The 18,268-nt window shown below is 31.2% G+C and overlaps 1 protein-coding gene across 6 annotated transcripts in view; it reads right to left on the bottom strand.

Annotated features, from left to right (window-relative positions):
- LOC126887114 (GATOR complex protein WDR59) overlaps positions 1 to 18,268 on the bottom strand; it is a 321,890-nt gene that overhangs the window by 30,777 nt on the left and 272,845 nt on the right. For 5 of the 6 annotated variants that reach the window (XM_050654460.1, XM_050654461.1, XM_050654457.1 and 2 more), the window contains 2 exons: positions 14,762 to 15,302; positions 3,218 to 3,697 (listed from right to left, as the gene is read on the bottom strand). In XM_050654460.1, coding sequence (XP_050510417.1) covers positions 3,218 to 3,697; positions 14,762 to 15,269 — 988 coding nt within the window. In that variant the 5' untranslated portion in view covers positions 15,270 to 15,302. The remainder of the gene's footprint in view (positions 1 to 3,217; positions 3,698 to 14,761; positions 15,303 to 18,268) is intronic. The other variant, XM_050654458.1, reaches the window with a different exon arrangement.

Here is an 18,268-nt window from a genome sequence, read left to right as displayed (position 1 = left end):
TCTTTAATTTTCAACTAAAAGTTTGGGGAAGTAATTATTTATCAATAATTAAATAACTTGGTGACATAAATCTTTTTTGGTATGAGTGTCTTGAAGATATGAAAATTTATATGTACAAAGAGGACCGAAATAAAAAAGTAATGTTCAAAGATTGAAATCCTGTTGTTTATAACTCTGTCGCAAATGCCGGTCAAATTTGACCGGTTATACCTGGAATAAAAATAACATTGTGCAGAACTAAATTGCGGTGCATTTTTATTATTTGAGCGTTTTTGGTTTAAAGGAAAAATCTTAGGAGTTACAGAGCACTAATTGAAAAAAAAGAAGATTTAGGAGTGCTAATTTGTTTATAAATAAAATAACACACTTTCTGCGGACTTGTCATACCCCATATTACTAAATAAATATGCAATCTTAAGATTCGATTTTAGCAATAAAATAGCTGGTAAATAACTTTTCCCAAAATGACATTTTTTCGATAATTTGCCCAGACTATCAACAAACGTTGCGGTGGTTGCATAGCCAATAAATCCAATAAACAGGAGGACCAACCCAAATGCTGAACAGTATCAAAATTATAATGTTAATATCCCCAGTTGGTACTAATATCGAAATGAATAAGAATCGCTATAAATTGCGACTGTCATGGCGGAGTCGAAATTAAATTGCGACATCGAAATGAATTAGAATCAGGCCCCAGGTCAAGATTTTTCACTATCCCACAATCTATCATGGATCATATGAAGCATTATTGCTCAACTATTCGCAGATACTAACCTTCTCCTATTGATGGAGCCGGGGTGAATGACGCATATGATAACAGCGATAGGTCTGTACTGGATTTTTTTATTTGTTCAGTTTCAGTTACGCCTAAGCTTTTGTAGTGACACGTGAGTTGCTTTAAATTAGTACATCGCATGCTAACGTCTGAGTCTTGAGTTTTTGTTATATACAAGGTTAGCAGTATTTAGTGTTTAGTGTTTATTGACTGAAATATATAAAACTTTGTTCAGTTTCAGTTACGCCTAAGCTTTTGTAGTGACACGTGAGTTGCTTTAAATTAGTGCATCGCATGCTAACGTCTGAGTCTTGAGTTTTTGTTATATACAAGGTTAGCAGTATTTAGTGTTTATTGACTGAAATATATAAAACTCGCTAGTTTTTCGTATATATATACTTCTTCTTCTTAGCCTTCTATCGTCCATGTTTGCGGCTATCTAAACATATTTCCAAGTTGTTGCGGTTATCTTTTTTATGTCATCTATCCATGTCATATGTGGTCTTCCTCTTGGTCATCTACCTTTGTTAAGGTCTCGACTGTACTATTGTGGCGTTTCAACGTTGGTCTTTTTGTCTATAGTTCATTCGCTTCCAAGATAAGCTAAAACGCCAGTTTCAGACGCCTGATTGGTGGGTTTGTCGTATCGTCGTAGCTCGTCATTGGTAAGAAATTCATTTATAATATAGAATAAATTAATTTCTGACCAATGACAAGCTGCGACGATACGACAAACCAAGCAGGCGTCTGAAACTGGCGTTTTAGCTTATCTTGGAAGCGAATGAACTATAGCAGTGTGGCCTACGACGCTCCATTGCCTGCTTGGCAATTTTTGTTGTTATGTCCTCGACTTTTGTTTTTGATCTTACCCAGTCGTTCCTCTTTTTATCTGACAGTCTACCTAACATTGCTTTCTTCTGTTGTGTCTAGTTTATTCATATTTGCTTTGGTTAGGGTCCAGGTTTGACACCCATATGTCATGATAGGAAAGATGCACTGGTTGAACACTTTGCTCCTTAAGTATTGGAGTATTTTGCGGTTCGTAAGTATTTAATTAAGTTTTTCAAGTAATTTTCGCACTTTGGTTCTCATTGTCAAGTTTCAAGATTTGGCATAGGTAGATATAATCGTAGACTTGTTCTATCTTACTGCCATTTATACCTATACGTCTGGAGTCATCTGTGTTTGTCATTATTTTTGTTTTTCTCATAATCATTGTTAGACCGACGTATTGGGAGCTGCCTGTGAGCTCCTCCATCATAATTTGCATTTCCTCAAATGTCTTCTTCTTCTTCTTTTAATAGGAATATGTCCTGTTTCTTCTGCTACAGTCTCTTGGTGTTGGGTTTCTGTGTCTTCGTTCATTTCGCCACACGTTCAGGGTCCATCCGATCTATGTGGTCTATCTACATACGTCGTCGTGCTCTTGTCCATCTTTACGTCTATCTATATCTACGTCTTGAACGCGTAGATCTCTCTATGCGACTTCATTTCGTATTCTATCTCTGAGTGTGATACCTCGTATGGATTTTAAGGTTTTCATCTCTGTTGTTCTCATTATTTGTTTGGTCTTTGTTGTCTCGGCCCTTGTCTCAGCTGCGTATGTCAGTACGGGTCTAACACATATCTTATAAATAAATGCGGACTTTGCTTTCGGACACCATTATCTGTTTGATTATATGGTTGTCCACTACTAATTTACATCTAATTGGGTTCTTAGATATTACCATCGCTTGGGTTTTCTCTTTCGCTTGGGTGGATAGTGTCAGGTTATACTTTTCGGCGGTTATTTTAAATTTTTGTAATAGGCGTTGTAACTCATCTTCGTTTCGGCTCGTTACCCATTTTGTATCCCTGATTCGTTTTGTTAACACTACATATAACTTCATCCATTATTAAATTAAATAGGCACGAACTAAAGGTGTCCCCTTGTCTAATGCCGACATTGATTTTGATTTCTTCCGTGAGCCCGTGTGTGGTTTCCTCGAATGTGCTCGTTATAATCACAATGTCGTCGGCGAATCTGAGGTGGTTTAACTTGTTGTCATTAACGTTAATGCCATAGGTCATAGGTTGACCAATTTGTAGTTTTGAGGACGTATTCTAAAGCTAAGTTGAAAAGCTTTGGCGATATTACGTCCACTTCTCTCTTAATGGGGATCGGATTTGTATTTTCCTATATCCTTTAGAAAATAACACATTATGATTGTTACACCCGGTATACAAGGATATTTACCTGTCAACAATATTATTACAGCGATATTCTTAAAGAATAAGGCTATAACATATTAAAAATCACTCAAATCGGACAACAGGTTTAGGAAATTCGAGACATCAAAAATGTTCAAATTTTAAGATGGTGCGTTAATTTATTGGAGTAGTGTACAAAGTATCCCTGCTTTTTATTTGTACTTGTTAATTTTTATCATCAAAACTTACCTTCTTTAATAACTTCAAATCCGGGAGGTACTCCATGGGGATAGGCACTAGGAAAACTGACTTTTAAATTGACAACAAAATTATTGATTGCAGCATTAACCAAAACAAATCTTGAAACATAATCCATTTTCTTTATGATCAGGTTCGGTATGTGTACATTTAAAAGAGAGAATTCCTGTTGAAGTGGTTGTATTTTGGGAGAACTCTTTTTAAACGATTTTATACTTTCATCGCTATCTACATTAATCTCACTGGATGGTTTGGTTTCCACTGGTTCGTAACCACATAACTTCTGAATAAATGGCTCTATTTTCCACACAAGCAATGTCTGATCCTTGGACCAAGTGACTAGTTGGAAGTCAGAATCGCCAGATTTCTGTTTCCTCCATTCGAATTCTAGAACAACGTCTCGATGGCCAACGAATGTGTGCATCGGTGTAGCTCTGTTGGCCGTGTTCCATAGAAGTAGACTATTCTCACCTAGAAATAAATGCAATAAAAAGATCTGCCAAAGCTTAATATTAGTAAACTTTCAAATAAATTAAACATATGGTGCTTCTCAGAGGCTTTTTTCAGTGCGACCCAAGTGACAGAAAAAAAGGTACGTCCGTGATAGGCCTATTTCATACTTTACGACTTCGGTCGTCACGACAAACGGTCGTAACGACAGTCTGTCGTACATTCCATTAGTCCAATACAGCAATATACGGAGCATTTCAATCAGGACGAGCACGACTAACTGTCGTGCCATTGCTCTTCCGGCTGTCTTCCAATGTCACTGCAATGGACGACGCTCGTGTCGTGCCGTGCTATCAGTGAACCACGGGCATAAATTAATGCTTCCATACTTAACGACAGTTAGTCGTGTAGTACCAGTGAATTCAGTGGCACGTACATAATGGTAAACAATATAGATGAGGAATTTTTACCCACATAGATACAATACATAGGTAAGCATCTGGTTGGTATTATTTTATTGTGAGGACAAAAATTTCAATAGACTTTGTGAGGACTGTAAAAGTGCCGAGAAATAGTCCCCATTATAAAATGCATTATTATCAATGTACCTATTATAAAAATTAAATCATAAATGTTTCATCGAGAATATCTAAAATTTGTTGTTAATAATTTAAAGATTCTTTTATTGCACAGTTTTTTAGTGTTCATGGACATAAACGTAGATATATATATATATATATATATATATATATATATATATATATATATATATATATATATATATATATATATATATATATTCGTGTTTTATTAATGATTATTTAAATAAGGTAGTGTCGCCAAATAAGGCCAGTGTCTTAATTAGGCCAATTGCAAATATTTTCTTAAATATAGATATTATATATTAGAGGTTACCGTAAATGTCTTTCTCAGTCAAAATCGTCTAAGCCATTCAGTCGGTAGTATCACATAGCAGCGCCAAGTAGACTAGACACGTGTTTTTTACGGTGCGGAAGTTCGTTTATAAATTTTAGGTAAGTTATAAAATTACTAAAATGGTCCTTAATGAATATAAGCCAATTATTTTTTTCTTTGTAAAGCGATAGTAAATTAATACTTTTTAAGGAACTGGAACTGTTTTTTCTCTATATTGCTTTTTATTATTTTTTTATGTTAAATAAAAAAAGTAGACAGTGTCCTAATAAAGCCAATTGTCCTAGATGTGTGTAAATGTGCGATATGTGTGCTTAATGTATTGACACATTTTTGTTTTTAATATGAATAAAAGTTTCTTTCACTAAATTTTGTATTTGTTCCTAGGTTTAAAATTTATTATCCACCTCAATTTGCGTAAAAAATGAAACTGGCCTTATTAAGCTACCAGTTCCTAATAAGGCCAAATATTCCAGATTTATTCAATGTTAAAATTTTATATTTCTTTATTTATTTAGTAAGTATTTTATCCTGAATATCCATATTGTTCCTGAATAAAATATTACAGATATTTAAACGTTAAGGTGGCCTTAATTGGCGACCTTACCTTATATATAGATATTAATATAATCGGTATATTAAATATAATAAAATCAGTTTTTCTGACGGATCTTTTAAATATTGAAAGATGAAAATTGAGCCCAATAACAATAATAATTATTGTTCACTAATTAAGTTGTATTTATTAACAAAATAGGTAATCTTTTTCTCATGGTCATCTTTCAGTGCGTCACAGTTTTTTGATTTCTTTCTAACGCAGTAAATTGTATGTGACAGAAAAAAGGCACGTCTGTGATTACAGACATTTATAACATTTTTTCTAGTTGTCGTTAGATGGCGCTATAATCGAAAAAAAATATTTATGAATTATATAATATATCTACGAATCTAATCTGTACAATTTATAAGACTATACAAATCAAAGAAAATACCATTTTATAAATGCAATAAACACAATTGATTTGTTTTTATGTTAAATTGCAAATAAAATGTGACAACTGTCAGATTTAACTAAAATGTCATGTTAGAATAAATGTTATAAATGTGTATTATCATGGACTTACAGTCGGAACAATGAAAGAATACCCATGAACGATCACATCAATAACTTATTTTGTATTTGCTGCCTTTTTCTATAAATAACCAACGTTTGTTATGGAAAAAGATAGCAAATACAAAATACGTGATTGATGTGATCGTTCATGGGTATTCTTTCATTTTTCCGACTGAACCTTTTTTTCTATCATTTGTGACGCACTGAAAAATGCCTAATGCCTATGAAAAGGACTATATATTTTTTATACAACATATATTGCTACTGGACTGGGACAACAAAAATGGTACAACAATCCTTAAGGTACTAGTACACTTTAGAAGACCAAAAATAAGCATTTTTTCAAGATTTTTTTTTCTCAGAACGTTTATTAGAAATGAACATAAAACTTTTTACATATTAATATCTAACTCTTAGAGAATACAAAAAAAATATATTTTTTCATTTATACAGGTACACTAATATTTTGATAACTTGTATGAAGAAAAATTTGGAAGTATACCGCAAGAAAGGCTGAGAGAAAAAATCACACATGGGGGAACAATTAAGAGAGATTTCAAGAGAAGAACTGGTAGAAGTGATACGAAAATTAAAGATAGGTAAAGCTCCAGGCTCCAGGGGAGGATGAAATTCCACCAGAAATGATCAAATCTTTAGGAGAGAAAGGGAAAGATTGGCTGTGGACAATATGCAAAGATGCATGGAAGGAGAAAAGTATCCTAAAAGATCCGAAACTCGCCCGAGAAGGGCGAGGAAACTCTATGTCACTGACATGCGGAAATAATTAAAACATTTATTTTGGTCATTTCTTAAATCTCCAAAAAGTGTATGATATAAACCTACTTCTTATCTTCTTCCATTGATTGGATGCACCCAATGTAGGCGATTACGTCTCTCTGTTTTTTTGTTACGGCGATAAATTATCCATAAAGCCAAAATTTTTGCCCGATTCATTTTACGCCCTCTGTGTTTTCTACGACAATAAGATGAATACTGTCGTAAAGTGTGAAAGTCCGATGAGCTCGACAAACGGTAGTACGACCGTTTGTCGTGACGACCAAAGTCGTAAAGTATGAAATAGGCCATACATACACATTTATAACATTTATTCCAGTTGTTGATAGATGGCGGTATAATCGGAAAAGAAATGATTTAGGTATTTACCCATTATTTACCTATTACATATCTATACGACTATAATTTAAAGTTCTTCTCAGTCTTTCAGTGTGTCATTAATGACGTAATATATGATCTTAAGAATGTATAGGATCATAGCATGACATTTTAGTTAAATCTGACAGTTGTCACAATCGTAATTTGGTATAAAACAAATCAATTGTGTTTATTTCATTTATAAAAAGGTATGTTCTTTGATTTGTATAGTCTTAAAAAATTGTACAGATTATAGTCGTATAGATAATACATAAATCATTTTTTGTTCAATTATAGCGCCATCTATCAACAACTAGAATAAATGTTATAAATGACTTTAACCACGGACGTACCTTTTTTCTGTAACTTCCAACATAACGCGTTAGAAAGAAATCGAAAAACTGTGACACACTGAAAGATGCCTCTGAGAAGGAGTATAGTATTTAAAACATATGAATAGAAGAATTAAAATTTCATCAGAGGCGAAAGTCATAATAGTTTATTTTAATGCACATGAGAGCTAATCATATTACAGCCCTGCTAATGTTGTTTACAACATTATTAGAGCATATGTTTAAGAACGCAAATCTGAGTGAAAAAGGAATTAATATCAACGGAGAAATACGTCATTTGAGATTCGCTGACGATATTGTTCTTTTTGCTGACAGCATCGATGATGCAGTATCGCAACTGGAGAAACTATACCTAGCCTCCTTACAAGATGGATTAAAAATCAACCATACAAAAATACAAATCATGACAAATCTTGTGTTAAGCGAAAAGATTTCAGTAAGTAAATGACATGCCTATTGATGAAACCACCTCTTATAAGTACTTAGGGCACCAGATACGCATAGGAAGAGATAATCAAACGTGTGAACTAAGCCGCCGCATAGTGCTCACTTGGGTGGCATTCGGCAAGCTGAGCTATGTCCTTAAGCCAGAACTGCCCATGTGTCTCATAAGGAAGGTCTTTGATCAGTGTGTGCTGTCAGTACTTACATATGGTGCAGAAACTTGAACAATAACCAAAAAAGTAAGAAATAAAATGTGTGTCACCCAATGAGCCATGGAACGCTAGACATTTCGATAGGACATTTCTATAGGGATCGAATTACGAACAAGAAAATAAGATGAAGAACAGGAGTGACAGATGCCATAGAAAGAAGTATTACCCTAAAGTGAAATTGGGAGACAAACAAATATGTCGAAACTATAGAGGAATATCGTTAGTCAATACAACATACAAAATTATATCCATAATACTGTTTAGAAGACTAACTCCATACGCAGAGGAAATAATAGGCGACTACCAAAAAGGTCTCTGCTGCTTTTAAGTGTAGTTTTTTTAAGATAATACTACCACAATTCGGTCTTAAATTTTTATGAAATATAGCTTTTTAGTGATATTCACCCAGAAAAGGTTCGAAACTTTTATGAACCATTGTATTTTGTACAATAAAAATGGTAATGTGCTTTGCCCCGGATTGTAAACACTATAGTGAAAAAGGAATATGTAGATTCTTTGTGTTTCCAAAAGATCTGGTTGAAAGAAGATATGGATTTCATTACTAAGGTAAGAAAATATAGTCAAGAAAAAGAACTGAATATATCGCCCGTGGGAGACGGCTTACAAATTGTGCCACCATGAGAAGCAATGTCGATATGTCACATCCCCTCCATGTCAACCCTCCCAGTGAATACTGTGCCTGGCTGTGGAACAAATTCAACACAAGAAAAATGCGAACAAAACAGTTGGAAATAAAATAAAATTAATAGGCTATTGATTATGTCTTTTAGAAAGGAACTACAATGTTAACGGGGTTTTATTGTTTCATATGGTCAATGGACCGCTAAATATGAAAAAAACGCGAAATGCTTCTATTTAAAGGGGTGCGTTTTTGAGAGGGGGTGACTTAGTCCCTAGGCACAAGGTGCATTGGGTGAGATCTATGCATTTTTGGTACAAACACGCCTACAGAAAAAATGTTCCAGATTAAAAATACTATTGATATATCGCCCTTTAATATAAAGCAAAAATGTTTTTTTACAAAAATATATTAAAAAAAAACAAAAAAAAACATGAAAGAAAGCAATTTTGTTTTTTGTCCCATAACCCTTTTCCACGGTGATATAGATATAGGGTATAGGCATTGCTTCACAGAAAAAACAATTCCATCCTTTCTCTTTAAAATGACGTTTAGTAGAAGTCTCGGATTTATATTTTCCAAAATATCATTTTTCAAAGTTCGCCACTCACAGCCTCTTTGGGCCATTTTCCCTATTATTTCGCAAACATTGTTCTGTAACTTTTTCATACGCAGTTTTAGATATATGCAATGCATTTAGTAGGAAAAGAAGTCAATTACCATTAAAATGGTCTATTGCATAAGGTTGTACGACTATTTTTAAGCAAGTTATGGTTTTTCAAAGTTTTATACTTTTAACGATTTTTGATTTTTTTACGATTATTTTTTAAATTTCTCATTATAACTTTTTTTCTTGTACATTTAGGTATATACATTGTGGAATAAAAAAGAAAGCTTATTTTGTTTACGTTAAAATGGTGTACATATTGTAAAAAATTCTAGGACTATTTTTAAACAAGATATCCGCAGAATATCCGCAGGCATCCGTAATTTGAGAAAAATTTAGAATTTTTTTTTCAATTAGAAGAATATAATTGCATAATTTTTAATTCCAAAGAACTTTTTTTAATAACACTTTTCCATATTGTGAAATATAAAGATACTTTACTTTCTAGCGAAATTCATATTTTTTAACATACCTCGTATACTATTGCTAAAATTTGATATCTGATGATTGCATCGTAGGTTTTAGGCTATGCAGAGCATTTTATGAAGAATAATTTTTATAAAATTAATAATAAACAAGCTGAAAACGCGAGCATTATCATAACGAAAACTTTGTTTATATACGTATTTAAATTCATAATATAGAAAATTGCTATTACGAAAAGCTGTTTAGAATTAAAAATTATGTTTTAATGTGCAAGTATATCATTCTAATTTAAATGTTGTGAACTATAAAGATACTTTACTCGAAACTCATATTTTTTTACATACCTCGTATAAAATTAATAAAATTTGATCATAAATCTTAGACCAAGAAGAGATTTTTATGAAGAATAACTTTTCTTCGTCAAATTAAAAATACAAGAGTTATAAATGAAAATGATGTTGGTATCCATAATTTGAGAAAATTCGTCAAATATTTTTTTTCATTAGAAGGATGTAATTTCATATATCAGAACATACTTTTCTATTCCAAACCACATTTTAAATAACAATTTTGTAATATTGTAAAATAAATAATACATACATGATAAAGATACTTTTTACTGATGAACTTTACTTGGATCTACAGACCGAGCGAGTCTCGTAAATTCCACGACTTTGCGCCACGCTTCACGCAACCGTATTTGCGTACTTGTGTTTCGAGTTGTGTGGTCGTGCGCTGGTCGAGTGGAGTTATAATTTACCAAATTTAAATATAATCGTTTCTACTGATTCATTATTAATATAGTATAATATGTATTATTGCTTTCAAAATATACTCAAATTGTATTTTTAACATTTATTACACATATTATTTTATATAATAATTAAATTCACTATAAAATGCCATTTATATTTTATTAATAGCTAAATAATTTAAAATTTAGTTTGACATTCACGAAGTGTCAAACTCAAATGTAAATATACTATTTTTACTACAAAAACGTTATTACGTAGGTCAAAATTTTTGACGTAAGAGAACTGTCAAAACATTAGAATGTGACTTTTCATTATTGCCATGTTTATAATAAACATGGCAATAATGAAAAGTCACATTCTAATGTTTTGACAGTTCTCTTACGTCAAAAATTTTGACCTACGTAATAACTTTTTTGTAGTAAAAATACTATAATAACATTTGCTTTGCTTAACAAATTCAGATTAAACAAGCTGAAATTGCGAGCATTATCATAACGAAAACTTTGTTTATATACCTATTTAAATTCATAATATAGAAAATTGCTATTACGAAAAACTGTTTAGAATTAAAAATTATGTTTTAATGTGCAAGTACATCATTCTAATTTAAATGTTGTGAACTATAAAGATACTTTACTCGAAATTCATAATTTTTACATACCTCGTATAAAATTAATAAAATTTGATTCATGATGGTTGCATCATAAATCTTAGACGAAGAAGAGATTTTTATGAAGAATAACTTTTCTTCGTCAAATTAAAAATACAAGAGTTATAAATGAAAATGATGTTGGTATCCATAATTTGAGAAAATTCGTCAAATATTTTTTTTTATTAGAAGGATGTAATTTCATATATCAGAACATACTTTTTTATTCCAAACTACATTTTAAATAACAATTTTCCAATATTGTAAAATAAATAATACATACATGATAAAGATACTTTTTACTGATGAACTTTACTTGGATCTACAGACCTAGCGAGTCTCGTAAATTACACGGCTTTGCGCCACGCTTCACGCAACCGTATTTGCGTACTTGTGTTTTGAGTTGTGTGCGCTGGTCGCGGGTCAAGTGGAGAATTTACCAAATTTAAATATAATCGTTTGTACTGATTCATTATTAATATAGTATAATGTATTATTGCTTTCAAAATATTCTCAAATTGTATTTTTATACATTTATTACACATATTATTATAATAATTAAATTCACTATAAAATGTCATTTATATTTTATTAATAGCTAAATAATTTAAAATTTAGTTTGACATTAACGAAGTGTCAAACTCAAATATAAATAATAACATTTGCTTTGCTTAACAAATTCAGATTAAAAAAGTAGCCTACTTCCTAATCAAAGATTTCAGCTGACGTTTAGTGCCTGATAGGAGATAACCGGATTGTGACGTCACATTTTAGATTTTGAGGTCGATTATCTCGAAGACGGTTTGAGATATCGAAATGCCGTTTTCAGATTTGGATTCAGAAGACAAAACTACATAAGAATCCATCGATACATATGCTCTAAGTATTGCAGGAGCGGCGACGCAATAACACACAGACTTTTGCAAATTTATAAACGAAAAGTTTTCGTTGAAAAGTAGCCTACTTCCTAATCAAAGATTTCAGCTGACGTTTAGTGCGTGGTAGGAAATAACAGGATTGTGACGTCACATTTTAGATTTTGAGGTCGATTATCTCGAAGACGGTTAGAGATATCGAAATGCCGTTTTCAGATTTGGATTCAGAAGACAAAACTACATAAGAATCCATCAATACATCTGCTCTAAGTATTGCAGGAGCGGCAACGCAATAACACACAGACTTTTGCAAATTTATAAACGAAAAGTTTTCGTTGAAAAGTTTCCCATATGGTTCCAACTTCGTCGGACATAATGTGTATTGCATGTGTATATGTCACACTTTAAAAAACATATCTTGTTTAAAAATAGTCCTAGAATTTTTACAATACACCATTTTAAAGTAAATAAGCTTTCTTTTGTATGCAGCAATGTATATACCTAAATGTAGAAGAAAAAAGTTATAATGAGAAATTTAAAAATAATCGTAAAACATAGAGGAAAGTCGCCAATTATGGAATACCATTTTGTTTTGGGGATATAAAATAATACCTTTATATAAATGAAAACAAGTTAATGTTATGACACATCAGTCATACACTTTTATGTAGTAATTAAAAGCCTTCTATTAAATATATTAATTAACAAAAAAAAATCCGAACAAAAAACAAAATCCCAAATGAGTAACCAAATATGGAATAGGTACCCATATATGGAATATAGGCATAAACCAACATATCAATAACAAAAATATATATAAACAAACATCTGAGATCAAATAAATTTAAATAAGAAAATTGTGAAAATGAAAGAAGTAATTTAATTCACATGCAGACATCACAGATCCATGTACGAAACTCTGGACCATCACAATCATAATGAGCCCACTTACACTTAATCCACTATTCCATAATTAGGCACCAACGACTGTCCATATTTGGATTTGTACATTAGATGAAACTAGTATCAACATTTTTTCAAGTCGTAATGTTTTAATTACAGAATGTCATAAAATATCAAAATAAAGGTACTATTGATGTACACAATAGCATAACAAGTCTGTATTCATGCATATTAACCAATAATACTCGTTGAATATATTTACCTTTAAAATTTTCTGTGAGACGATAAAACAAAACGCGCCTATCAGACACGTATCGTTCGCGCATCTGACACAGAGGTGTAAATTAGTGATGTAACGAATATTCGTATTCGCATTCGCATTCGCGAATATTCGCATATTTTTGCATATTCGCATTCGTATTCGCATTCGAGAAATTTGTGCGAATGTTTTGCGAATATAAATATCAGAAAAAAAATAATTTGAAGATAATATTAGGTTAATAACATCAAAATCTATTAATTTCTCATCTTTTTTTTATTAAGAAATGGTAACTTTACCTTGTATAATCACATTATCAGCCTTCACTTTATTTTATTATTTGGTATTATGTAGTAAAGCTTAAGATTCAGATTGATTTATACTAACATATCAATTAACTTTTGATTATAAATTTAGAAAACATGTCAAAAATAGACACAAATTAAAAAAAACAAAATATTCGCATTCGCATCCGCATTCGCGAATGTCGGTAGCAGATAATCGCATTCGCATTCGTATTCGCGAATGTTCAAAAAATGACATTCGTTACATCACTAGTGTAAATACGATAATAAAAAGAGCGACTGAAATAGAGGATGGTCTTGTAGTGCGCTTTCAACTTATATTTTCGGAGAAATCAAGGAATTCCATATTAGGGCACTATTCCATATTTGGCTACTTTATCAAAAATCATTTAAAGTATAAAACTTTGAAAAACTATATCATGCTTAAGGGGAACGTAGCAAAATGCAAATTTTGACGCATGTCAAAATTTTTCAATGTGATTTAAATGTAATCATTTTTTTCGAATCCTGAGAAAACTAATAAATATTTTTGAAAAATTTAAACGCAGAATGAAAGATTACACTATTACCGAGGGCCGAAAGTCCCTGAAAACTTCTATAATGTTTATTTTAATAAGAAAATTTGATTTTTAATTGCAAATATTTCATTCAAAAGAAACTTTTTATTTATTCTAAGGGATTTTCGGCCCTCGATAATAAACTTAGTCTTTCATTCTGTACATTTAAAACACATTGAAAATTTTGACATACGTCAAAATTTTGCATTTTGCTCCGTCCCCTTTAAAAATAATCATACAATCTTTTATAACATACCATTTTAAAGGCAATTAACTTCTCTTCCTACTAAATGTCCTATTGCATATTCCTAAAACTGTGTAGAAAAAAGTTACAGAATAATGTTTGCGAAATAATAGGGAAAATGACCTAAAAATGCTGTGAGTGGCGAACTTTGAAAATCATATTTCGGAAATTATAAATCTAAAAGACTTCTACCAAACGTTATTTTAAAGAGGAAGGATAGAAGTCTTTTTTCTGTGCCAATGCCTATACCTGTATCCCCGTGGAAAAAGTTATGGGACAAAAAGCAAAATTGCTTCCTTTCGTGTTTTTTTCCTTTTTTTTAAATATATTTTTGTAAAAAAATATATTTTTGACTCTAAGGGATTATTTCATCCCTTTCTCAAAAACGCACCCCTTTAAATGGTAGCAATCCGCGGTTTTTTCATATTTAGAACTCCATTGATCATGAAATAATAAAACTCCGTTAACGTTATAGTTCCTTTTAGCTCTCTTATTTTGAACATAATCAATAGCCTATAAAGGTAAGAACACGTTTGCTATATTCTATGTTGTATCAAATAAAATGTCATTATTTTTTAGAACTGTCTTAAATACAACTACCTCTTCTCAATTGCGGCACTACAGCGGTAACCAAACCATTTCCAAAGGGAGTATGCCTAGCTCTCCATACCGGTGCAGTGGTAGTCAAAACACATTCTGCTCTTCTAGGATTCGTTGTATCAAAAAATTTGACTGTACTATCTTGGCTTGAAGAGCATATATGATTTTCAGACGTTGTACTCCAATCCAACCCATGAATTTTTGCTAAATGTGCAGCGATATACTGTACAGGAGCTGTTCCTTTCCTTTGATCCCAGATTTTTATATCACCTTCATGTGCAGTCGCAAGTAAATATGATGAAACCTTGTTCCATCGAACCTGTGACGCTTCTGCAATGGCAGATAATGACAAAGTCGGTCTCCGAGAATCCCTTAAATCCCAGAGATGAATGAAAGTATCTACGGAGCAAGACGCCAATATGTAAGGATCAAATTTGTGCCAATTTAAATCTGTTATAACTCGTGTGTGAGCTCTGACTGAAAAAGTCGGTATGAGGTCGTCCATTCGCCATGTTAGAACTTCTAGTCTTTGGTTACTCTAAAACAATTATATCAATATTAATCTTTACATGTATGCATTTCGTTAATTTCATCAAATAGTACTATAAGTTCGTTATGTTACATTACACAAATATTTCCATTAAGTGTATTGGGATTGGGACCATGCAAGTTCGGAAAAGCGACACCTGGTTTCATAGCTCGGCAACTTTTTTCGCACATTTAATTATATTGGCCAATCATATTGCGGTCCTGGTTGCTGGAAAAGTGTCAAGGCCATAGCCCAAAAAAATTTTAAGAAGAAAAAGTAAGACTGAGGTTATGTTATTAAAAGGTAAACAATTGTATGTAGCAAATAAAATTAATTATTAAACTGCAGTACTGCAAGCAAAATAAAATTAATAAATTTACTCTTATATAATAATTGTATCATATCAATATTGCGGATTAACATATAATTTTTCTTCTTCAATGACATTAGGTATGAAATATACGTCAATTTGACAATTTCAATTGACAATATAAATTATTTAAGAAAGTTGCAAGATTTGTCCGCTATACAGGGTGTTTCATTGGGAAAGTAACATACGTTAACTGTAGAAAGAGGACACTTAGGCGGTCTCAAAAATACCATACTTAATGGGTCTTACTCCATTAATAACAAAGATACTGAGTGTTTTATCTATTTTGCCATTTTCTTAATTGGTTCATAACTTTTTAACCACACTGTATATTTATTTTATATTTGGCACGCAAATATCGTTTAAGGTGTACAATAAATTAAATTATTTACAATTGTAAAAAATCCAGGTCCGGATTAAAAAGAATTGGAAAAATATTCCAACCCAAAAACAACACCCTGTACATTAAATTTTTTTAAAATGGATTTTTCAGTTGAAAAGAGGATGAATGAGTTTTCTGGTCAAATTTTGAATTTAAATTCTGAAATTATGTGAATTTCGAGAGCTCTAAGTAGAAAAAAATTGAAATACAGCTTACAACTTGTCAACCGCACTGTATATTCATTTTATATTTTACACGCGAATATTCTTTTAGGTGTCCAATCAATTAATTTATTTACAAATAAAAAATCCAGGTCCGGATTAAAAAATATTGAATAAATGTTCCGACCCAAAAAAAACACCCTGTATATTAAATTTTTTTAAAATGGATTTTGCATTTGAAAAGAGGCTGAAAAACTAAATTTAATGGTATACTTTGAATTTTCGGCAAAATAATTTTTCTGGTAAAATTTTGAATTTGAATTCTGAAATTATGTGAATTGCGAAGCTCAAAGTAAAAAAAATTAAAATATGATTTAATTTTAATTAATACCATTATTTAATCTAAATTGGTAAAATATTAACATTTTGACACATAACAATAATTTTTGATGGTGGTAATTTTGAATAAGTACCTTAGTTTTAAATATTTATGCTGCACATTTTCTCTGTTTTGTTATAATTTTTAGATACTTTGTTGATTAAAGTGATGCATTCTTTATTGACTCTTTATTATTTATTCATTATTTAAAGATGGATATTCGCCATAAACTATTTGTCACAGATAATAAAAAACATTGAAATGTTTTAACATTTTACCAATTTAGATTAAGTAATGGTATTAATTAAAATTAAGTCGCATTTTAATTTTTTCTACTTAGAGCTCCCGCAATTGACATAATTTCAGAATTCAAATTCAAAATTTTATCAGAAAAATCATTTTGCCGAAAATTTAAAGTATACCACTAAATTTAGTTTTCATCCTCTTTTCAAATGCAAAATCCATTTTAAAAAAAATTAATATACAGGGTGTTTTTTTGGGTCGGAACATTTTTACAATATTTTTTAATCCAGACCTGGATTTTTTATAATTGTAAATAAAATAATTGATTGGACACCTAAAAGAATATTCGCATGTTAAATATAAAATAAATATATAGTGCGGTGAACAAGTTGTAAATTGTATTTATTTTTTTTTCTACTTAGAGGTCTCGCAATTCACATACATAATTTCAGAATTCAAATTCAAAATTTGACCAGAAAAATCATTTTGCCGAAAATTCAACGTATACCACTAAATTTAGTTTTTCATCTTTTTTAACTAAAAAATCCATTTTAAAAAATTGAATATACAGGGTGTTTTTTGGGGTCGGAACATTTTTACAATAGTTTTTAATCCAGACCTGGATTTTTTATAATTGAAAATAAAATAATGGATTGGACACCTAAAAGAATATTCGCGTGTTAAATATAAAATAAATATACAGTGCGGTTAACAAGTTGTAAGTTGTATTTAATTTTTTTTTTCTACTTAGAGCTCTCGAAATTCACATAATTCAGAATTCAAATTCAAAATTTGACCAGAAAAATCATTTTGCCGAAAATTCAAAGTATACCACTAAATTTAGTTTTTCATCCTCTTTTCAACTAAAAAATCCATTTTAAAAAAATTTAATGTACAGTGTGTTGTTTTTGAGTCGGAACATTATTCTAATATTTTTTAATCCGGGCCTGGATTTTTTACATTTGTAAATAAATTAATTTATTGTACACCTTAAAGGATATTTACGTGCCAAATATAAAATAAATATACGGTGTGGTTAAAAAGTTATGAACCAAATAAGAAAATGACAAAATAGATAAAACACCCAGTATAGGTCTGGATCCCGCGTATGAAAAAAAAGTTGATTAATAGCAAGCTGAAAATTTGTTAATGGCTTAAAGGTGTCTAGTCGGATAAACTTTGATATATGGGAACACGGGAACAGGGGCAGGTTTTAATTGTGGAACAAGTTAAAAATTTGGAACGGTCAGACCACGAAAACGGCACATTTATTTTGTCCGACAAAACAGACTTAAACTCTCCGAACAGAGATTAAACTCTCATGCAAAAATCAGACTGCTATTTATCACCTGTCATAATTCCTGTCATTTGACATATTCTACATGTTCCACTCATTAAAACGCCCATTTGGTGATAAATAGCAGTCTGATTTTTGCATGA

This window comes from Diabrotica virgifera, chromosome 6 (genome assembly GCF_917563875.1).
Source record: "Diabrotica virgifera virgifera chromosome 6, PGI_DIABVI_V3a".
NCBI classification, from domain to species: domain Eukaryota; kingdom Metazoa; phylum Arthropoda; class Insecta; order Coleoptera; family Chrysomelidae; genus Diabrotica; species Diabrotica virgifera.
This window is presented reverse-complemented; position numbering and strand designations above follow the sequence as displayed.